We start from the raw sequence: 24256 nt of genomic DNA, 5'->3' as shown, positions 1-24256 counted from the left end.
ACAGAATCTCAGGTGCAGGAATTTTCACTAAGTCCCTGAGAACTGATGGTTTTGGGAAAGTTTGTGGCCTTGTATCTTCTAGAGTTTAATTCCTTTTGCTGTGATTCTTGCTGGAGCTTGTAGTGTTCTTGGTTGGAAACAGCCACATATATTATTTGTCATATTTGAAGACCTGTAGCTATGTTGCATGTTGCTCACATACAGCTAAGATGCAAAAACTGGCAGTTTGCGTAGTTTTGACTTTTTGTTCAAAGTTTGTGTTTAATTGTTGTTGGGGTGTTCTACCTTGCTCCATTTCATTCATGTTGGGTTAATATATGTCTTGGCAACCTGGGAACACCAGATTTGTGCCAACTGTGTGTGTGGTGATGAATCTTTCACGCAGGGCTTCATATCGTGTTTCGTTGATTCCCGTTGATCCGTAGCTCCGTTTGCAAAGTTCTTTATATGGTTTTGCACCGTTTTTACGAGATGCATCTTTTCATATCATTCCCATGCATGTCCAAATAGTTTAGTGCAAAGTTCTGTCCAGGAACTTGTTGTAGTTATTCTTGCTTGTGCTAGTGTTAGAAATAGTGGTGCATGCTCAACTTTCATCTCATGCATCATGTGATTGTTGCATTTTGTGGTGCTGCTGTTCATTGGCTGTTATTCTTGTGTTGGGTAGCACCGGGAGCGGAGACCGATTATGTGGAGTCAGGAGAGTACGTGCAGGACGATCCAGAACCATTCCAAGCTGAGGATATCACAGGCAAGATGACATGACCTTGATCCCATAACTAGACTTGTTATGTTAGTTTAGATTCCACGTCATATTGCTCGCTGCCTATCACTGAAAATATATTGCCTCTTCATATGCCATGAGCCTAAACACCTTACTCTTTCCTAGCAAACTTGCATGGCTAGGTAGGCTTGCTCAGCTACTAACGTTAGCGTTGTTAGTTGCAGGTGATTTAAACTCATGTGATGACATGAGATTGATATCATTATATTAATTTCTGTTATTTAATTAATGTATCTATATACTTGGTAAATGACGGGAGGCCTAGCCTTTTGCCGGGTGTCTTGTTCCGTTATTGCCGCCTTAGTTGCCGGTTACCGGTGTTTGATTCCATATTGATCGCTCCTAACACGTTCGGGGTTGTTATGGGGACCCCCTTGATAAATCGCGTAGTGTTAAGGCTTGTCTGGCAGGACCCAACTTTGGTTTTAAACTGCTTATCACATAATAATCTGCATAGGGAATAGCTACCCCGAGGAATTTAATTAACAACCCGGGCCAGTGCTCCCCATGAGTGTTGGTCCCACCTGAGCGATGTCCGGGCCCCACTGGTCACCCAGAGGTTTAGCCATCCCGACGTCTAGCTCATCTGTCGTGTCCTGAGACTGAGATACGCGGCTCTTATCAGGGTCGTCGACACGACGGGAGGTCCTGCTAGTCTTGTCTTGCCTTAGCGGTATATCTTGCGTATAGGAATCCCAGTGAAGCTTTGGTTTTCCCCAGAGTTGAGGTTTTCCTCTAAGGAATCCGACGAGGTCACGAGGTTCGTGATAGAGGATGCCTTTGAGGCCTGTGTTCATTTGTGATGGACTAGTTGGAGCACCCCTGCAGGGTTTAATCTTTCGGAAAGCCGTGCCCGCGGTTATGTGGCAACTTGCAATATTTTGTTAACATACGATATTAGAGAACTTGAACCTAATCTAATAAAAAAATGCCAACTGTGTGCGTAACCGTGACTGTCCCTTCGAAGATCTTTCTTTGATCGGGGACACGGTGGGGTTATGAATGCCGTAGGTAGGTGTTCAGGATCACTTTCTGATCAAGTATTCTCGATCGTTAGCGTAGGCCACTTTCACTTCCTTCTCGCGTAAGTTAGCCACTTATTCAATCTTAGGGTGCAGCAGCCTGAAACACTTCACCCCTTCCTTACCCAATAACATGACTAGTTCTGGCACCAAGGTCTTAGATTGCTGAGTCCCCGTGGCTCACGGATTCCTCCGAAACTTCCAGCAGGTACAGGTACCCCAGAGGCAGAGGATCCCGACGGCACCCAGCTGGCGTGGCAGTACGACGAGGAGACAGATCGCCTTTACGTGAACTATCCAGAGGACTGAACCGTGGTCGTGATCGTGGGCCTTCAGCGGGTAGCATAGCATTTCTCTTGTTTTGTAGTCCGTACCGGAACTACATTGATTGTATCTGTGTTGTACTCTGTATTATTGATAAGAAGACAGTTGAATCCCAGATTGTCTACTATATTTATTATTAAGTGCTATGTTTACTTGCTTGCAAAACACTTAGATGCGCTTCTTTCCTATTCGGGGCCGCGACCCCCAAATCGGAAAGGACCGCATCTTGGTCGTTACACAACCGTACGGTCCTTCCATCTGAAAAGGGTAAGTTCCTTGCCCTCGCAGTTGTCATCAAATGAGAGCATGGCCAGTGGTACCTGTGAGGCCTCTCACATTGACACCATCGGTCCTTGAGATGCACCTCATAAGCAACACCACCGCACGTGACACCATCTCGTGTTGTGCCACATGTCTCGTCGAGTTGGTAGATCATTTCTTTGTAATCTCATGATTTGTTGACGTGAAGACTTGCCTCTTGAAATTTGAGCCAATCATGAACCTTATCTGGATACTCCATTCTGTCCCATGTCCAATCGGCGGTTGATATGGAATGCTTAAGGAAATACTATTTCAACCTCAAGAAGGTATATTTCAGTATTGCAGTCACGGGCAAAGAATGAACACCCTTAAGCACACTGTTGAAGCACTCCACCATGTTGCTGGTCATGTCGTCGTATCTCCGACCTCCCTCATTGTAAGTGCGTGACCATTTCTTTTTTTTCCTCATAATTCTTGATCAAGAATGCTCTTCCCTTTTTGTTATTTTCCAATGCCTTCAAGAGTTAAAATACCGGCTTGTGAATGCATCCAATGTGAATGTCGTGCGCACATGTGTAAGGTCTTTGCAAAAATATTTCCACTTACATGCCCGGTAAAAGTTTGCCACGAAATGCCTCATGCACCATCGGTGGTGAAGCTTTTGGAGGCTGGGAATAAGCATGGCTATCACCTTGAGAATCCCGTGATGTCGGTGAGATATGATGCCTACCTCCCTATTCCCAATCACCTTGGTTCTCACATGCCCCATGAACCACTCCCGGTTGTCGTCATGCTCGGAAGGAACTAAAGCAAATGCAACCGACAACACGTTATCATTGGATGAGTGAACCATTGCCACCATTAGAGTGCCTTAGGTTTTCCAGTCAAGAATGTTCCATCAATAGACAACACCGGACGACAACGCTTGAATGCCTCGATGCATTGCCAAAAACTCTAGAACGCGCAATGAAACACTCCGTCAATTTCCTCCACCGCATGGCACATTCCACAGTTTCTATGTGCGATTGCTCCCAACATCCTCGGGAGAATATTGTATGTGGCCTCATAATCACCATGCAACATTGTGATTGCATTTTCCTTCGCCTTCCATACCTTCCCATAGTTGATCGGGTATCCAGATCATTCATGAACCGTACTCATGAGAAATTTCACCTTCATAGTTGGATCGTGGGATATCTCATTCAACAATTTGTATCCTAAAAATTCAGATGTGAGTTGACATTGTCCCTTGCTTTGGTCGGCTTTGTCCGACGGTATGCACGTGTGAGTGGCCACACAACCTTTCAGCACCCATTGCCTACTTTCTTGAATTTTTTTCCACGGACCTTCCAAGGGAAACCTTCTTTGTCACATTTGATGATGCACCGCAGATTTTGGCCGGAATGATCAATGACAAAGGGCCTATGGTTCCTAATGGCATAGTCACTCAACCATATCTTGAACTCTTGCAAGAAACCGAACTTGATGCCTTTCTTCAAATGAGCATTCTCGGCCTCATCCTTAGGTTTAGGGTCACAAAACTTTCGGCATGGTGTGGGTTCAAGAAACCCCAATCTCATGCCACCATCAACAATAGCCTTGTCGGCAAGACTAAGATCATGAAACAATGGGGCACCTCTTTCCTTCCCCATAACCTTCTTGAAAATTCTATTTTCTTGTGCAGTGAATCCATCCTCGTCCAATTCCTCCGTCGGACCTTCGTCATCCGAGTCTTACCAATACATACGGGTATAGGGGAGGTCACGATCCATGTCTTGCTGGTGCAGAATCACATCCAAGTTTCCAATGGGATTATAATGAATCTCTTCGACTTCTCCATAAACGTCAACATGGGCAATGCCATCATCGTGAACATGAGCATTGTCAGCACGAACATTAACCCCTTCCTCATGAATTACCATGGCTCTATCATTCATATCAGCTTCATTCGTTGGTTGACTAGAAGACCTGGGGACATACACCGCCGCCCTTGCATCATGTATTGGGGAGGAGGCATGTCGGCTCAAGTCAATTTGCAGCAAAGGAGGCTCAACCTTGGTGGCAAACAATTCAAGGGAGTTGTCTTGTGATTCGACTACTTTATCCCTGTAAACCTTCCCAATGCAATTCTGAGGTGATAGGCATACTCTTCAATCGATACTTCACCCCCACTCCAACATCATAACTTCCAATGAGTTTAACATCAACATTTGTATCAATTCAATTCAACACACTCCTAACTTTGACAACCAAGTCCTCATAAGTTGGGCTTGAGTCAAAAACCATGGATTCTTCCCCTTCATCGGCATTGCCTTTCATAAATGTCTCCTTATCCAAATAATGTACATTAATGAGAGTATCCATCTATGTACATGACAATTTTTTTGTCAATGATAGGCAGACAACAAAATATGAATCAAATAACTTATACAAATTCATGGATCAAAAAGTTCTACAAATGACGATGCCTAACACTAACACTAACCCTAACACTAACACTAACACTAACACTAACCCTAACCCTAACACTAGCCCTAACACTAATCCTAACCCTAACCCTAACACTATAGATCTGTGTCACAAACATGATGACTAGTCATACTACACACATTATAGCATCAAAACAACCATATCATCCATAAAATCCATTGATTTCAAACAAAAATGACCTAAACTAGGGTTTGCATACAAGTAAAGAATGAAAACAAATGAGATGATTCCAACCAGCCAAAAAGAAGGGGGTGAGGAGGTACCTTGGGTGATGAAATTCGACTCGATCCACCGGAGAAAACTCAAGCAATGGAGATGGATTTGATGGAGTCAAGAATGGGGCATTGAGAGGGGAGGGGAGCTCAGCTCGGGGGAGGAGGCGGATTTGGGGGTGAATGTGTGGCTGGTGCATCCACTCACTCATTTCACTAGGCTGGAGACCCTACCGCCAAACCCTTCGATGATAGGCTATTACACCCTACCGCCAGTGATGGCGGCAGTAGGATACTAATCCACGCTGGCACGCCAGACGACGCCGCCTGGCCTAACGGCAACTTACCGCCAAAGGGGTTGGCGATAACCTATGCAAACCTACCGCCACGGGTTCTCGCGGTAGAAAAAGGGTCAGATCCAAAAAAAATCCCCACCGGAATCAGATCCGAGTAAACCTTCTGAAAAAGCTCAAAACAGTGAATTTGGCCCAAATTGCTACAAACACCAATGACGAAAAAACTTCAATGCTTCAAGCTAATGCAGCAGCTACAGCCGAAGGACCTACGTCAAAGCAAGACACTAGGCCACTTTAAAAAAAATACCGGCCAGGACCGCCAAAATTCACTGTTTTGACCTTTTTGCTAAAGTTAAGCCGAATTTGACCCCGTTTGAAAACTTTTTTCGGATATGACCCTTCTGCTACCGCCAGACCCTTTGGCAGTAGGGTATGACAACCTACCGCCCAGGTTTCTAGCAGTAGGCAAATGGCCTACCGTCAAAGGGTTTGGCGGTAGCATGTATAACCTTACCGCCATGGGGTCCGACGGTAGGCACGTACGCGCATTGTATTCGTAACTTAGAAAAAAAATACGATAGGCATACAACCCTGCCGTCAGGAACCTTGGCGGTAGGTTATTATACCCTACCACTAGGTGGTCCGACGGTAGCAAAAGGGTCGGATCTGGAAAAAATCCAAACAGGTCAGATCCGGCTTAACTTTTGAAAAAAAGGTTAAAATAGTGAATTTGGCCGTCAGGACCAGCCCTTCGCGGCATTATTTTATACTCCAAGTGCGCGGGTGGGGACTTGAACTTCTGAGACAGTAGGCAACTTGCTATTGCTACAACAAAGCATCTACTGTACTTACAAATCAGTGAGTGGTGAGCAGGCAAATACGCAGCATTCCCGTCCCTGGACCGAGCGGAGCAAAGCAGACGACAGGAACAGCCTCTCGCTGCCTTCTCTGGTCGCACTGCTTCGCCATCAAGGTACAGTGAAATGTGAGCGACCAGTAAATTGCTTAAAACCACCACAAATGTGGCAAGGGTACTCCAAACCACCACTTTTGTCAAAAATCATAAAAAATCACCACTTCTGCGTCAAGTGGATAATAAATCGCACTGATTCTTGCATTAGCTCATTCTAACAGCGAAACCGACAAGTTGGACATACCTGTCAGGCTGATGTGGTGCGTTTGCGTGGACAACATGCTGAGTTGGACAATGGACCCACCTGTCAATGACTCAAGTATTATATCATTTTTCTTTCTTCATCTTCCCCGACGAGTAAATTGTTCTCCCCGCGCTCGGCCTTTCACCGGCTCCAGCCAACTCACCTGGCATGACGACAATGTCCTACGAACTCCCAGTGCACTAGTCGTCGGATCCAGCCACCGGCCATCGGATCCACCCCGTAAGGCACCTGGTGCGCTACCTCCTTCCATACAACGTCGAACTCGACGGCGCGGCGTCGATCGACGCTGAGCTGCAGCACCGCTACAGTGACTAACCACGCGGCGCACCTGTCACACGGGGAGGCAAGCTGTGCCTCGAGCTTTGATGGAGCGGGTGCGCGGGGGCTCGGCCTCGACGGATCTGGCAGAGATGCGGGCGGGCGGGGGCTCGATCTTGCCGAAGCTGGCACGGGTACGGGTGGGGGCTCGACTTCGTCGGAGCTGCTAGAGGCGCGGGAACGCGAGGCCTCTGCCTCGGCGGAGTTAGCAAGGGTGCACACACACGGTGATTCCATCTCGTCGGAGTGGGCAGGGGTGCGGGCACTCGGGGGTTCAGATTGGCCATAGCGGGAGGGGTTTGGACTCGCCAGAGCAAGTAGGGCTCAACCTCACCGAAGCTAGCAGGGGCGCGAGCACGCGATGGTTTGGCCTTGCCGAAGCGGGCAGCGTCAGCCGCCAGTGTTGCTCTTCCACGGACAACGCTCCTATGGAAAGGAAGAAGGAGATGAGAGAGAAGACAAGAGGTGTGGTTGACAGGTGGGACCTCCGTCCACCTCAGCAAGTCAAACATTGACTAGGATAAGTCTTTGCCACATCAACCTGAACAGACGGGTCCCACCAGTCAGTTTTTCAATCTAGAATCAATGCAATTTGTTATCCACTTGACGCAAAAGTGATGATTTTTTATGATTTTTGATTAAAAAATGATGGTTTTGGAGTACTCTTGCCACAATTGTGGTGGTTTTGAGCAATTTTCTCAATACGAGCACATGATACTGTCTCTGTAACTTAATGAAAGATGTCTTTCATACCATGACAGTGTCAGCAAACGTCTTATACTAAGATATAGCGGGAGTACCAAATAGTCCAGTATCCAAGATATAGCGGGAGTACCAAATAGTCCAGTATCCATGAACTTCAGCATGCCTTTCATCTGCTCAAAATAGTCCAATATCCATGAACTTCAGCGGGCGTTTCATCTGATCAAAATATATTCTGATAACGAAAATAACATAATAATCAACATCTGAATACTTCCTTCGTCACGGTTTAGAAGACGCGGTTCCGTTTACATGCATTTTCAGAATAAGAGAAAACTAAGACGCATGACATTTACTACTTGGTTAATTAAGAGTACTAGTAGTTGTATTATAGTGAAAACGTTGGATGTGCATGCAAGATGAAAAGGCTTCATACATGAGGACTCCTTGTTTAGTGGTTGTATGAGTTACTGTGCATTATCTTTTAAAAATAATTAGGCTGTGTGAACACTTGCAAAAATAAATAAAGCCAATCAAAATTTACCTTTGTTTCAGAGATCGGTCATGCACGCTTTCTAAACCATAAGTCCATGACAGAGGGAGTACCATATTTATGTTTTTCTAAACCATAAGTCCATGACGGAGGGAGTACCATATTTATGTTTTTCGTTCCATGCAAGCACATAATAACATTAGTTTATACTATCCCTTAAAAACCTTTAGTGGTACCATCTGAAGACAGCCTGTGAATGTATTTCGGTTTACAACTCCAAACTGAGATCTTAACGGAAGTAACTTCCCGGTCTTTCTTCTTTGCGATTACAAGCAGTGCTTTATTCCACACTCTGCAAGTTGCACTGGAACTCCCATTATAGGCGCTGATCAACAGAGGAATTAGAGCCTAACTGAGCCAACGGATGCACAGCACGGCTGGCACCTCTTTTACATGAAAGTAACAGAACAGTATGAGAAACAGGACTTGCACTGAACCTTGATCTCCTCAAAGATCGTCGATGAGCATACGGCCAGAGATCGGTTTTAGTACAGGATGCATTACACGTCATGGCAGTCACAACCAAAAAGACAACAAAACAAGTTTAAGCTTAAACTGTACATAATAGTTTGTGGTTTCAGCATAATGGCCACATTGCAAAACTGAAAGAAAGAAAGAAAGAAAGAAAATATTGTTGCGACACTGGCCATCCCCTGCTCGTGTAGCATTCATAAAAAACTACGACCTGCCAGCGGGACGGCCAAGAGGCAAAAAACATACAGCTTTGGTGTGCAGTGTTGCCATACCATCAGCATCACTGGGCCTTGTGATACAGCAAGCAATACAGGAATTGAAATATGTATCCAGGATTTCTGAGAATTCATGGTATCTTTAAAACTGGATGTTTCTTTATCAGAGGGCATCTCTGGCTGTCCAACTCCAAGAGCATAACTGAAAAGGAACTCCACAGGACAAAAGAGCATATCCAGAATCTCGATAGCTTTAGGAGGTAATGAACAGTTTCACCACAAAGTAGCAATGGCATGTGTGTTTCTTGATCCTGAACCAAACATTTGGTGCCAACTTTAGCGGCTTCCTGAGATAGAAAGATTGCAAACAGATGTTCCATGATAGGACAGGTCTGCACAATGTAACTAAACCACACTAGAGCAAGCCGACACAGATGGTGGTACGGTGGTAGGGCATGCCAACCAAATACTGATTATTCATGGAAGTATTAGGTTGCATCAACATCGCACGGACATTTGTCAGAAGTAAACCTTGTCTAACAAGACACAGTACGAATATTCATCGCACTATCCACTTTTCGATACTCTGCTGGCTGTAAAGAATCCATAGAAAGCGAGTGAGATGTTCATCTGTGCTCTGCAGCCATTTTAAGACCCTGCAAGGCATTGGATATTACTAAGTGGGCCTACTGAGAAGTTCATTTGATAAGCATATATATTTCTTAAACAAACCACACCCTGCTTTATTCAGAAAAATGGAAGCAAAACAACAGACCATCAGGATTCAGGAAGCAACAAATTTCGGCAACTTTTGAAGGAGATATACAAAGCTTGGAACATGAGAAAAGCTACAACTACTCTACAACAGCAATGTTGAGCTTCAGGTTTGGTGCGATGCATCAACTAGCAGAAGCCTAAACCTTTGTCACCCTCATTGACACCCCCAGACTGCACGAGACATGTTGCAGATGAGTAAACATTTATATTTATATATGTGTCACATTTTTTTTAACTGATATGTGTGACATATTTGACAGCTGACATACTACCGAAAGGTTCTGAAGTTGATACCTTCAGATAATAAAATATAGTTCACAGCCCTGCAAGCAACTAAATTATGCTCCTGTGATTGTTAAATCCTGGATGCAGTGATCTAATTTACAATCATGATGAAAGAGGCAAAGGTCTCTTCGCAGCCCTAACCACTGCGAAGATCTCTTTCCAGTGCCCGCTATTTTTTTAGCATTGTTTTAGCCTTGCCCTGGCTGCGTGTAGTCTATGGAAGCAGAACACAATCACAAGCATCCATAAGAAATTGCCCCACCAAGGATCTCCTGGAGGTTGCGCATTTTTTTAGCCTTGCCCTGGCTGCATGTAGTCTATGGAAGGAACACAATCACAAGCATCCATAAGAAATTGGTCCATCAAGGATCTCCTGGAGGTTGTGCCTCAAATCTGATCTAGGCCTACTGGTTCATAGGGTCAAAGACAACCTAAGACCCTATCTTGTTAAGTTTATACAGCCTTTAGCTTTGTGTTTTCGGTGGTTGTACGGGGGTGTTAAACCCCTTATGTGTATATATTTTATTTATGGAATATTTATGACTATGCCTATGTTAGTTTCACTTTCTTTCTTGCCATGCAGTGTGGTAAGAGGATTTTGACCAGCCTGGGTTGAGATGAAAAGAGGTAAAAAGCCTTAAATACCCTTGGTAGCTCTCTAGAAAGAGCATAAGAGCATGGTTAATAGTATAGCCAGCTGCTGGCTATAAGCAGTCTTCTAGCCCATCTTATAGCTAGCTTGTACAATAGTTAGCTATAAAAGAGTACTACTTTTATCATATATGGCCCACCTTTCATTCTCACAAAGCACCTAGGAGCACGTGCTAGAGCTGGCTCTTCACGAAGAGTCCGCTTCCCTTCTCTCTCCTCTTCTCTCTCATCCAACTCAGTAAAAATATAGTATTTTACTTGCTCTAACGGCAGGGAGGAATTGGTATTATCTGACGCTAAATCGGAGTATACAGAAAAGATAGCTAGCTACCCGGAGAAGATTTTGGTGCTCGAATCTGACACAGAATTGTTATAATTTATGCATTAAAACACTGGAGCTAATGTAGCCAGTTCATACAGCAATGCTGTCAAATTACTGTGCCACAATGTACCGACATTCTGAGGTTTGCTACAACTGGAGCATCTACAATGCACAGTTTAGTAAGCACAATAACATTATGAATCCATAGTCCATCAGGTCTTATGCTATAGAATCCATAATCCATTAGTAAATAAAATACAACCCATAAGCTAACACAAGCAGGATACAATCCACCCATCAGCATCTCGGCATACTTCAGGTTATGACCAAGCATTGTATATTTAGTGGAACCTCCAAGACAAGCCTAGGCACCTCACTTGACCTGGTTCCACGCGCGCAGCCAGCCATTGCCCCTACTCACACGCCCACGTTGCCGTCTGGTTCCATTTCCAGAGCCAGCCGTCAGTCCCGCTCAATTACGCATGCCACGTAAGTACCACGGAGGCTTGTGCTGCAGCCTCACCTGACACACTGAACTTGGCGAGGGATTTTTGGAGAAGGGGATTCAATCGGGAAGCGAGCAGAGCACACAATTGAGAGGGCTGGGAGGTAGTTTTGGAATCGTCCAGAATGGTCAGTATGTCAGGCTGTGTTTATTGGTTAATATATAAGTGTGCGGCTTCGGGAAAAAAAAAGAGAAGAATGGCATCCTCGTAAATGGGAGAAAAGCAATGGCACATCTAGTTTCAGAGTCGATATAACAAAGGCTGCACAGTATAAGCCTGTTTACCGGTAAAAAAAACACGCAAGAAATTAAAGTTGATCTTAAAAGTTAACCAAAGCCTTCACCGTCTCCAAATAGTCTCACGGGCAAAACAGAACCGAAATCAATAGCCAAACCACACCTTGCTGTTGGAGAAAAGAATGTAACACTGAGGCTGAGGCAGAGCATGAGGCGGGCGATGAATATGGGCAGCCAGCTGCCCCACTGAGCAGGGCTGAGTTAAGCATCGGTTCCCATGGGAAGCAGAGCCCAGCCTGACCAGCAAGCTATTTCTGATCTAGGGCTTTGGGTGAGCAACTGAGAATAGGCATTTGAAAGCAGAGGTTAGGTCGGACCACTTCGTGGCCGAGTCAGGACATGGACACTCTTTAGTATTAGAGTCCCAATCTGGAACAATTAGGGTCCAGAAACAAAAACTTTGCCATTTTAGAGACGAAAAATAACATCAAGAGACACTCTTAATACTTTGTGCCTTAGGGTCATAGTAACGCAGGAACAGTATTGTATTTTGTGCCTTAGGCCATAAAAGATCTGAGAAGGTGGATGAGCTAGATGTGTTTCTTTCTGCAGGAAAACAACATAGTGGAGCGTGTCAAGCACAATGTAAAAGAGTACAAGTACATAACTGAAGGAATGAATACTCCCTCGTTTCCGGTTTATAGGGCTCATCTCAAAAATTTCAGATATCCATTATGTTAGGCTCATTTTGAGTCTAATTGAGTTAAAGTGCTTTGAGTCTCACGCCATATTTAATTCATAGAGATAAGAGAAAAAGGAAATTAGTGGCTATGCATGCATCTTTTTTTACATGCACCATGCAAGTCCAATGAGAGATAGGATGCTACATTTTGAGTCTTTGGAGGTAGTAGTTTGCTATTTCCTGAAACAAGTAGAACGAAAACACGAGATTTTCGCTGGAGAAAATTTTAAAAGAATGAATTCAGATATTGACAACCGCAAGCTAAGGAAATATTCTCGTTACACCAAAGAAAAGAGCTATAGTCATTACACGTACCGTTTGCATGTTGTGGCAGCTCTCATCAGTTTGGTCAGTAATGATAAAATGAGGATAACAGCAGGCTCAAGGACGACTTTAATATCTGGCAACCTTGAAGATGCAAAATTTAATGCTTCCCTGAATCCACTTCACTTGAGGTTGGCTGCAGAAGACAAAACCATTTATTAAGATTCAAGAAATAGGCAAACAAAAATATCAAAGCCTCAACAATCAGTTTGGCAGCAAGATGCAGTTTCCTTGGGAAGAGAAAGAAGGCTTTTCTCTTGTGATGTTTCAGGAGCAGGTAATATATTCTACGATAAATTTCTATTCTCTTCCTTTTGAATCAAGCAAATCAGGCCCCAGCTCAACCAAGCTCGGTCCACGGGAATTCACTGACAAAACAAAACTCAAAACTCACCTATCTTATAGAAAAGACTCCATGATATATAAAATATACAAAATTCTCTTCATAGTCTTGCGTGGGTTAGTGTCTTGGTGCCATAGGTTATATCTCCCAATGGAAGAACTCAAATAAGCATAAGAAAGATGTTAAATATTATTAAGCAAAATATAACTGGTATTTAGTTGGTTCTGCACAACTTCTTGTGGTTGAAAGTAAGGACTTCACTTCAGATGCTCTTGGCTTTTAGCAAATGGTTAGGTCAAATTTAATTATCTATCTGCTTTATTTGTCCTTTGGCATATTATAATAACAAGTATTTCAGTACACAGAACTCTCAAAGTTCCACTATGTTCTCTTGACAATAGCCATTTTGCACTGATGGACCAGTGCATTTATTAAGGAGTTATGCACACACTCTATGAGGAGTCGGTGTTTTAAAAGACGGTTGCTTAGCCCTTTGCCAAACCACTCATAGGCCGGTTGCTTAGCCCTTTGCCAAACCACTCATAGGCCGGTTGCTTAGCCCTTTGCCAAACCACTCATAGGCCGGTTGCTTAGCCCTTTGCCAAACCACTCATAGGCCATAGGTCCCAACCCGCCACCTGACAGGAGGTGTACTGATAGTTACCAGGACCGTGGGTCAAACAGGTCAAAAAAAAAAGGTTGTGGGTGGTTAGGAAAGTGATTATGATCCAAGTGAAGCCAGGCCAAACAACACTAACTATCCAGCCACAAAGCCAATTGCTAGTAAGAATGCAATATCGACAATATATTCCCTTTATTTCACTATCTCTAGCCCTAACATTATTTGCTTTAAAGTACTTGTCAATCTAGGAAATGAAGAGTGGTAGTTATTGTAATGTTTCCACTCTACCTCTTCTTTAATAATTTTGAAAATGTCAAGTGGGTGTAGCATATCATCAAGTAAGGGTATGGCTGTTTATCATTCTCTCTTTCTTAGATTTAGTACTTCCTTGGTTTGTGCACAGTAGTAAACTATGGACGGATATAGCAAAATGGAGTATTGTACCATGCCCCACCATTTTTCTAGTTTTTGTGGTGTGGGAGTGAGGTCAGGGGTCTTTGAGGTGTAGGTTTGACATAACTGGCGAAGCTTGACAAAGTGATGTGCCAATGCACGAGTCTTGCAACGGGAAATTCACCCAACCCTCTTAATGATCCCATGAGATTACAAGGAACAACATGGACAAAGGATCGGGTACCAATACTTAGAATAGTGAACGTGTTTAGTGGAGTTTTCCGCCTACCTACTCTAAACTCTTTGCATGCGCACACGCGGCAGGAGGGGGGCATTCATAGGGCGCAGGTTTGAGATAACTACTGCGCCAACCACCAGTTGTGCATTAACTTGCCACAAAAGTGGATGCTTGATGCTCCTACAAGATGACAAGGAAAATGCAAGACAACATGGGGAGAGGGTCAATCTACAATAATTATGAACTTAGATTTAGTATTTCCTAGGTGTTGTAGGAAGGGTCCCCACGACGCCTCAAATTGAGACTCCTTGTTGTTATGCAAAGCTCATGCCTCGATATGACATCAGGACGATGCTCTTCACAACATGAAGTTCATGCCTCATCTAGACATTAATGTCACACCTCATCACAACATTGAGCCCACGTCGTTACAACAAAGATCACTTCCTCGTCCAGATGTGAAGGTCGACACCGCATCACGACATCAAGATGACTCCCCATCCAAATGCAAGGTCCCACCTCGTCACAACGCCAAGATCTTGCCTCCTCTAACATCGAGACAACAAGTTCTCACCTTGTTATAGTCAAATCTTTTTCCCAACATCATGGCAAGAATGTCGAACAAGGGTCGACGTTCGACACCTAGACTTGCAAACTTGTGGAAAGATAATAGTGAAATGGGGCATTGTGTGATGCCATACCACGTACCTAGTCTCAACAATGCGAAAATAACATAGTGATGCATTAGGTTGCTATCAAAATTCACCCAAACTATTAATGAATCTGTTGCATTGCATGAGCCGACGCTTCATGATCATGCAAGCTCAAGGAAACGCAAGAGCAATAAGGAAAGAGGGTCGGCAGCTAAAAATAAACGATCAAGACTCATAGAGGTTGGGCCCACTTTGGACCACCGTGGCATTTGACAACTCTTCCTTTAATGTCCTTGAAAGTAATTCTCCATAAAACCAAATGGCTTTGACTTCCATACTACTATCTATGTCCTGGTCTCCCCCTTGTATTTAGGGTCATATTTTGACCATGATTTTAATTTATAAAATATAAGTTATACATGGCAAAAATAATATTATCAGAAACTATGCTCAAATACGAATTCAACGATATATTTTTTGGTGATATACATTAATATTTTGTTAGTTAAATCTATGGTCAAAATTTGACACAAATACGAAGGGGGCTAATTAACCAGGGCAGAGGTGGTAGCATTTATTTAGACTGGGCATTCGATTAGACCGAACCGATCGGTTCGGTGCTTCGGGTCCTTTTCAAATTCGGTTTGCTGATTCTCTTGACCGATCAGTCATCCAGGAAAACAATGACCGAGACTTCGATCTACCAAGTATTCGGTTCGGTCCTCGGTTATAAAAGAATAGAACCGATATTGGATGGGAAGCCAGAAATCGTGGGACAAATCTTGGGAAAAAAAATATTGGCGCCGAATGAAACAAATCGAAACATGCTAGCCTATGAGGGAATGGTAAGAGGAAAGAATTCCTGCAGGATCTCGTCGAAAGCAGGTCGCCGGCGGTGAAGGAACAATGGCCTCGACCGCTTACGAGCGGTGAACATCGTTGTCCACAGCTGCGGGGGAGCCGGAGTCCTCCGCCGCTAGGGAGCCATGGGCGCCACCGACCGCCTCCGCCGCTAGGGAGCCATGGGTGCCGCCGCTAAGGAGCCATGAGCGCAAGCGCGCAGCGAACGCCGTGCGAGTTATGAAAATGGAGGCGGCGGTGCCGCAAGATGTGCATCAAGCATCAAAAACATATTCTGGATAAGCTTTGTTTAGATGTGTGGGTTGTTTGCCTACGTTTGCTTGTGCAGAGAAAATACTGGAAACAAGCCTCGTGTACAGTTGATGTTGGATGGTCCACTAGTCCTGTAACGTGGATGGTTGGGCTAGGATTTAATAAAACGAGAATGCTAATAAGATACGGTTAATTCGGGGGATTCGGTGCTTAGAATCCAATGAACGAAAATCCCGAACTAATATCGGTTTTTGAAGTTTGCTAACCGAATGAACGACCGAACCTTCGGTCCTCGGTTTTTTCGGCTTCGGTCTTTGGTTCTCGGTTTTTATGCCCACCCCTAGCATTTATGGCCCTGAGGAACTCTTATGTGCACCAAAACATACTCAGCTAGTAGTAAGATCAACAACCGCATTAAGTTCAACCCAGGTAGATTAGTCTATCCACCTATAAGTTGTTTATTTGATCGTCCCCAATCTCCACATACACGCACGACTACTCATGTTACAATTTGGAATCACTTAGAGCTACAAGCCAGGGTGGAAACGGTTTTGTTTAGCTGGCTCGGGCTTTGCATCTGAGGATGTGACATTGAATGTCAACACTCGAGGTGCTAGGGTTGGGCAATTTGAACAAACAACTTGATTTCATAGGCGCATATCAATATGGTTCATCTAACAAACAAGTCCATAAGCCATTGTCATGGTTCATAGGCCAAGATCGCTACCGATCACCGATAGGGTTGGGATATTTGGGCAATCGACTTGATCTCATAGGCGAATGTCAATCTGGTTCATCAAACATGCGAGTTCATCAAGCATTGTCATGTTCTTTCTATCCACCTACTAGTAGTAGTTCTTGATGAGGGTGGAGATATGTTTGGTGTATTTGTCTTCATGGACTTGATGAAGGTGAAGATGCAGTGATGCCCTCAGCCTCTAGTCATGCCACCTTTCCCCTTAGTATTTGTTCACATGCGGATACAACCAAAGACGAGTAAAGCAACCGCTATGCTCATGGATACCTATCTCGCATGAACTCATCTCTTCCTACTCACCTTTCATTCTCATACCCTTCCTTTGGCTCCTACGAGCCATGAGCCATGGTTCCAATGCTCATCAAACAACGGTTGGTCGTCACACTACTCGATCATTCCATCACCTAACACCAACAAAGTGCATGCAATGCCTTACCAATTTGTGTCTCCAGACTCTTATTCCTAGTATAGCTTAATACCCTCTTCCTCTCTCTACCTTGCATCTCAACTCATCCCTCATTGTGCAACCCATTAGCATCCTAACGCTGATCTACATTGCCAAAGGCCCTTGATCCAAGAGGTAAAACATGGAACATGACATTGACCTTGGTTCATTCAGCCAAGAGTATGTATACATGTTCCACCCTCAAGGTACTTCAGTATTGTGATAATGGTCCATGCTATGCAGAGCAACGTTTTTATCAGTCGGTAGAGCAGATGAGAGTACTCTTTCTATCGTTCTAGAAGTTAGGCCATTACATGGACACTTCAACCCCCCCCCCCTCTTTTGCCACACATCTCTTGTGATGTTTTGTTCCACGGCAAGTTGTTGATCCTTCTATCTCCCCCGATCAAGTGCAACAGGTTATGTAGATATTGCACCTTGCAAGATGAATACTTCATCAAACAAAATGAACAACGATGACATTGTACTTTAAGCAAGATGTATACTTCATCAAACAGATTCAACAACACTATAAGTATCACTCCATAGATTAACCACACATGCAGTAAGGATTCTACATTGGTTGCATTAGATGTCCTCACAGCTAACAGGGAGACATTAAATTAAAACTCCACCATAAAGTACTACCACATAGTCTGACTAAGCCTGTAAACCAGCCAGGGTCATGCAACTGAATACCTTACTAGGAAATATCTAGCTTGCCAATAAAACTGATCAGCCCTAGCAACATTAGACTGCAGATCAGGCCTAGCAACATTGGACTGCAGATCAGGCCTAGCAACATTGGACAGCAGATCAGGCCTAGCAACATTGGACTGCAGATTAATCACATCAGAAAGGTGTCTGGCTGAAAGCCCATGCCTATGGTGATGTAGCTCAGCATTTAAAAGTCTGGATCTCATCTTGTACGATGCTTAACAACATATGCCTGAGATGAAATAAATAGACAGGAATCAAACATAGGAAAGTTAACTGATATGTGCATCATTGAACTGTATATTCAAGTTTTTTACCTTCACAAGCTTTTCAATCTTTGTTCCAGCCGTGGTTATATAACCAGTTATCAATTCTTTAGTAGCTGGTACTTGATGCAGCTCAACTGAAGCAAGAACTTTATCAACAGATTTTTTCACTATCAGTTTATGAGCATCTTTACTCAGATTGCCTTCCTTCCAAATAGGTTTCAGCAACTCCTTCACATGTTCTGCCAAATGAAAACGGAAATCCCTCGTTTTCTCGTCAATTGATCCATCTTTGATTATTTCAAAAGCTTTCACCAAAGTATCACCATCCAGACTAGAGTGTTCCTTATCAGGTGCAACCAAGCCTGCAAACTCATTTGACCCTTTTGCTGACATATTCCTTGCCAACTTATCATCATAAATCAATGGTTTGTTGATATCTCCATCGATAACACCATTACCAGCAGTGTGCTGACTTGAAATGCTGCACGATATGTTCGAGGACTTGAGAATATTGATACTTTCAACTTTGGGAGGGTCCATATTGTCAGCAAGTGGATTATATGGACTATTTGAAGGTGATGTACTGTTGGCAAACTTAACAAGAGGTACAAAAGGCACTGAAGTTATCCAAGGGTCATCCTTGATTGGGGAAAGGTGCCCAGGTTGACATGAACTGCTTGCACGTAACCCAGGCCTAGATGTACCACAGCCCTTGTCAAAATAAGCATCTTTATGGAGACCAAACTTCTCGATACCAGGTGCTAACTGATGAAGGGACGGCATTCCTAGGTGAGTAATTGCTCGAGAAGGTTGGCTGCCCAAGGAATGAGCAGAGCTATTGTGGCCTGGACTTCTGAACCCTGTTATACTGTTTGAGCCATATGAGGCAAAGCTTGAACTATGTTCTTTCTGATGTTTGCGAGGAAAATTTTCTGTTGATCCACCATAAGCAGATAGCTTCTCACCATATTGGAGATGGTCAGATGAAACAGATGAGTCAAATGGTCGATACCCAAAATCAGAGACACGGGAATCACTTAGGCTGCTTGCTTTGGCCACATCCAGATCCTGCAACAGCTTTCCTCCATCTAAATGGAACCTAGGTAAGGTTCCCCTGCCATCCAAGTAGCTATCAGAGGGCAAATTAATGTGGTGTCCCATGAGACTAGGTTTGTGGTTCTTCCCTTGAACTACTGAGATCTGCACCAGCTCATTTACAGGATGGGTAGGCTTTGTAGTCCATAAATTATCAGTTCTGCAAGACCTCTCTTCTGAAATATTTAGGTTGGGCAGGTTGTGCGCCAGCCCCCTGTGATCTTCGCCATAAGAATGAATGAGGGTCCTATATAGCCCATGTTTTGACGAAGCCGCAAAATTGTGCAGATCATTCAAGTTGGATACACCTTGTGCTTCAGATCCTTCTTCAGAGCCTGAGCACAGGTGGAGCAATCAAAAGTCCTTAGATTTATGGAGCAATCAAAAGTTTGTGGCTGCAAGATATTCTTTAAAGATTATCCTATAAAAAGCTCATACCTCTATGTTTCCCATAACCAACTGATGAGAGTGAACCAGCCTTTTCTTCTGCACTCCGCAGGTTACCAAAACCAGAACCCTCTCTTTCATGAGGAGAAGTGCAATTCTTCCCTTTCTTGCACTGGCCTTGAGCATTAAAGGTACATGTTCCCGTAGGGGGTCTGGTTTTGCTCCCCAGATCTCCACCAGGAGATGAGCAACTAAATCTAGGTTGTGAATGTGTTAAGTGAATTAGTGAACCAAATGACTGTTTAAGACGTGTAACACAAAAGAGCATTATGTCTTCCATCAAACACCACAGCAAAGATGGAAATATTGTTCGAAGGTTCAAAATTCCTAGTGCACACAGAAGTAGCAATAATAATTGATGTACCTCAAAGCATTAGTATCTGGCATATCCGGATGTAGAAGATTGCCATTGCCAACTTTCTTCAGACATTTGACATTGTTATGAGGCAGCAGTGTTGGTTTCTTTGCAGCAGTAGTCACTCCAATAAAACCTAGAAAATGTCAGGTTATAATGGGATCAAAGTTTCAACATATACAACCAATTCATCATAGTGATCTTCATATAAGATAATACCTATAATTTGTACTAACCATTCTATATTCCACCAATCAGTTAAAACGCTTAATCTCAAAGAAACTATTAACAGGCTCCAAATAGCAGAAACCCAATACTTGTACAATGTAAGCTGACATACACCTAAAGTATTATTTTTAGTCCAGCAGGCTGCCAACTTATGCCATTACAATACATCAAATCACTGACTGAGAATCATTCAGCGCAGGATTTCCTATGAGTAAGAACTAAATTTGATTTAAGATCCCTATGACTGGCTCCAGAACCAACTACTGTTGACTCTGAAGTTCAAGATTTCAATGTTTATTTCCAGTTTGAATGAACCCTGGAGGCTGAAAAGCTTCTATTGTTTTGAGCAAATAATAAATGGACATAGAAGAATGGTCCAATCAGGGGGTATTGGATATAAAATGGTCCCAAATCAAAAAAGCAGCGTAGAGTGTTTACTTTACCATGGCAAAACCAATGATAAGTAAATAGGGTTGGAATCAGGGGATATAATAAGAGCAAACAAACCAGTTAATGATAGTTGATAGGATGATACGGGCAAAATTTGGTTCATACATGTTATGGATGTATTGGGCAATGGGCAATGACAGCAGCAGCAGCAACTTGGACAAGCTTCTGCTGGATTTTGTGGAGTCCAAGTCAGGCAAGATTAATGGCTCACAAGGAATACAAGTGAAAGGGTAAGTAATCATTATAAGACTACTAGAAGGGAGAGAATTAGGAAAGATTCCAGGAAATTATAAGAAGTCCAATCGTAATAGGAAGGTCTGCAGGGAGCAATTGTGCTAGGTCTTTTTTTCTTCTCTACTCCAAGATTCACAACAATACGCTTAATAATATAATTTTCATGACTGAAAACAAGCCTTCCCTGCTACAATGAGAAGGCCACTGAATTTATCCTTTTCATCCTTATATTTGTGAACCACAAGGTTGTGACGCATGAGATAATCAAATGTATTCCAAGACACTTCTCAAGATGGACCCATGACTGAGTCAGAACATGCCATGCAAACCTGTTGCATATCAGTTTGCAAGCCTGCAAAACCGCATACTCTTGTCTCGAGCAATAGACTGAACAAAAATTGACCCTCTCCCTAACATCAGCACAACAGTAATCACAAGATGAGCATAATGCCACGTATTGCAACGCGAAGGCACTTCACTATATATGCCAATCGGTCGACTTGATGGTCAACCAAATAATTCTACATTCCTTCAACAAAATTAGCAACATGAGGGTTTGCCTCAACATTTGCTGTGTTAGGCCGTTAGTTGACTAAAGCGATAAAAACGGGTTTGTTCTTTAATAAAAATCAAAAACAAGGCATACGAGCCATTAATATTCCATGAAAAGCGGAATTTTGTAACTAATTGCTTACGCTAGGGTCACGCAACTTCGCAACCAACTGGCCTAGATGGCTATATCCACGTGATGGCGTAATCTATTAGGATATACAGAAACGGCAAAAAACTGCCTCAAACAACACGACAAACTGCTTCACTGTACAGTGCTTGGCTGGCTCTACCATAGTAAGGTCGCGTCGAGATACCATCTAGTTGCTGCTATACTACACGAGCAGCTTCACCTACTTAAAACACGCTTCGAGCTCCTCGTCGTATAGCAACTAATAGTACCAATGACGTCACAATCATAGACCGATACAAGTCATCAAGTCAACCATAGTCAGCAACAAAACTTCACCATAACCCATCTACCCAAAACAGCATAGCAATGCTAGCAACATAAATAAGCGCCAACGGCTAAGTTGAAAAACAGGCGCGAAAGGCTCGGTTATTGCAACTCAAGCATTCCAAGGCAAACCCTACAGAACTGCGTGTAGAATTTCTCGCCTGGTATCACAGCTCCAGCACCCCCTGATGCCAGATCACCTACCCAGCGCCTCCCCCCACACAGGCAAAACAGCTTAGCAAGTATCAACCAATAATCAAACACATAAACTAGAAGATGCGCATTTTCCCCCACTGGATCTTCCTGTCCGAGCCTTGCCTGCACAGATCTAGCGTTTCGAAGCAATTATGCACCGAAACTAGAAGCATAAACAGTACATGAACCGGTAGAGGATGCATTTAGAGGGCGATCGAGGGGCAATACCGTGAGAACCGTTGCCGCTCGCGGAGCTCCAGGGCCTCTTCAGCCCCGCCCGCTCCGCCGCCTCCTCCGGCTGCTCCATGATCTCCATTTCCACATCCGTAATCTCGTCCTTCGCCGGCAGCCCGCCCACGGGGCCAGCGGCAGTCGCCATTGGGGGGCGACTACGGTGCTGCGCCGCGGCGGCGACGGGGGTTTGGTGGAGGAAGGGAGGGAGGGAGGGAGCGGCGGCGGCGAGGTGCGCGTGAGGGGTGGGGGATTTGGGGGCAAAACCTCGGTCTCTTCAGTTTCTTTCCCCTCTCCTATCTCTGCTGCCCTTGCGTCGCATTTGGGTCGCCACGGCGACGGGGTGGCGTCCCTAACCCGGCTATAAAGGGTACGACCCCGCCCCTGAGCGCGTGGTTTTGCGTTTCTGCTAATTCGGCGGGCCCGGCGGTATATTTCGGGACATATATCCGATCAAAGCCCTGCATTCATTGCTCCCAACACGAGACATATAGTTAAATTCTTTTTTCTTTTTTGAATTGTATGATAAGCAATTCAAACAATTCAAAAAATATTTAAAGTCTTAAAAAAAGACTTGATGAACTCGCAAGGCATCCCGAACGTTTGCTATGGAATACACCTTCAGCAAAAAAGGGGTGAAAACTTGGGATGCTCCGTTGCCTCAGATAACAAGGATGATCTTCCCTGGCTTTGCGCAGGTGATTTTAATGAGGTAGTATTCCAAGCGGAACAGCAAGAATGAAACCCGCAAAGTTTTGTGGAAATGAAGGGTTTAAGAAATTGCTTGGCCGATAGTGGTTTAGCAGACCTGGGTTCTCTCGGGATATCCATTTACGTGGGATAATAAAAAGATGCAGAGAAAAAAAAATAAGTTGGGGTAGACCGAGCCACATGCGATGATGACTTTTCTGTAAATGTTTCCTGAGACGTGTGTCGAGCATATTTTGATGGAAGGATCTGGCCACACTGCACTTCTTAGTCAAGTTATGATGACACAAGTCACATGAGATAAAAGGCAGAGGGGATTCAATTATGAGGAAGCATGGACTCGTCATGGTTATTGACCTGTGACAAATAGTTGACGAGGACCAGACGGATCTTGGTGGGGTGTGTAGCAAACTGGGCAGGGTCCACAGCGACATGCAGAGGTGGAGTTGAACGGTCTTTGGCTCAATCTGACGACAGATAGGGTGTCTCATAGGGAAAAAAAATGGTCAACGCTCTCCTCAAAATGATGGTTCTCGTGACACGACGGACGATGAGATGAGGAATATGGCAGTGGCCTTTTATGAGAAATTATTCACTTCAGAAGGCTCGATCCAGACGGGGCATTGTTATAATGTATAGGTGGTGGTGTTTCAAAGGAAATGAATGTATGGTTGATAGTGGGCGATGAGGAGATCGAGGCAACTCTATTCCAAATGGGGTCAACCAAGGCATCGGGTCGAACGGGCTACCGGTATTGTTCTATCAACCGCACTAGTTGTTGGTTAGAGGAGTTGTTTGCATGGTGGTTAGGGAATTCCTGGTGGGTGTGGTGGCACTAAAAAATTAACGGTCGTTGTTATGATCCCAAAAGTAACTTCACCAAAATTGCTTTCCCAGTTCCACCTCGTTAGCCTCTATAATATGCTATACAAGATTGCTGCAAAAGTTTTGGCAAATAGGTTGAAAGTGGTGTTGTCAGTCATGATCTCAAAGGAACAAGATGCATTTGTACCACGCAGGCTCAACTCATCACATATAATGTCCTTGTTGTGTATGAGTGTGTTCATGCAATCAGGACGAGAAAC

General features: G+C 43.9%; 1 protein-coding gene across 5 annotated transcripts; it reads right to left on the bottom strand.

Moving 5' to 3' along the window:
* Nucleotides 1-8619: 8619 nt before the first annotated feature.
* LOC123443651 (zinc finger CCCH domain-containing protein 36-like) lies at nt 8620-22798 on the bottom strand. Of its 5 annotated transcripts, none has more exons than XR_006630758.1 (7): nt 22461-22791; nt 20129-20255; nt 19756-19961; nt 18271-19652; nt 17936-18185; nt 12664-12808; nt 8620-9485 (listed from the first exon to the last, which is right to left on the bottom strand). XR_006630758.1 is itself a non-coding variant. In XM_045120131.1 (5 exons), the coding sequence occupies exons 1-5, from the start codon at nt 22609-22611 to the stop codon at nt 18156-18158; spliced, it is 1896 nt and encodes a 631-aa protein (XP_044976066.1). In that variant the 5' UTR covers nt 22612-22798; the 3' UTR covers nt 17756-18155. The 5 variants fall into 5 exon arrangements, 1 of the variants encoding a protein (XP_044976066.1); XR_006630759.1 differs by lacking the exon at nt 8620-9485 and adding an exon at nt 9517-9777; XR_006630763.1 differs by lacking the exon at nt 8620-9485 and adding an exon at nt 11062-12212.
* Between the last annotated feature and the right edge of the window lie 1458 nt (nt 22799-24256).

The sequence above is a fragment of the Hordeum vulgare genome, chromosome 1H (genome assembly GCF_904849725.1).
Source record: "Hordeum vulgare subsp. vulgare chromosome 1H, MorexV3_pseudomolecules_assembly, whole genome shotgun sequence".
Taxonomy (NCBI): domain Eukaryota; kingdom Viridiplantae; phylum Streptophyta; class Magnoliopsida; order Poales; family Poaceae; genus Hordeum; species Hordeum vulgare.
The sequence above is the reverse complement of the archived record's forward strand: the minus strand, read 5'-3'. Positions and strand labels throughout refer to the sequence as shown.

Excerpts from the sequence above, each read along its gene's own strand:
- LOC123443651 (XM_045120131.1), bottom strand. The coding sequence starts at position 22,611 with ATGGCGACTGCCGCTGGCCCCGTGGGCGGGCTGCCGGCGAAGGACGAG. Across the intron at positions 20,256-22,460 it reads GAGCGGCAACGGTTCTCACG|GTTTTATTGGAGTGACTACT; the intron begins GTATTGCCCCTC and ends GACATTTTCTAG. Across the intron at positions 18,186-18,270 it reads AGATTGAAAAGCTTGTGAAG|GCATATGTTGTTAAGCATCG; the intron begins GTAAAAAACTTG and ends ATTTCATCTCAG.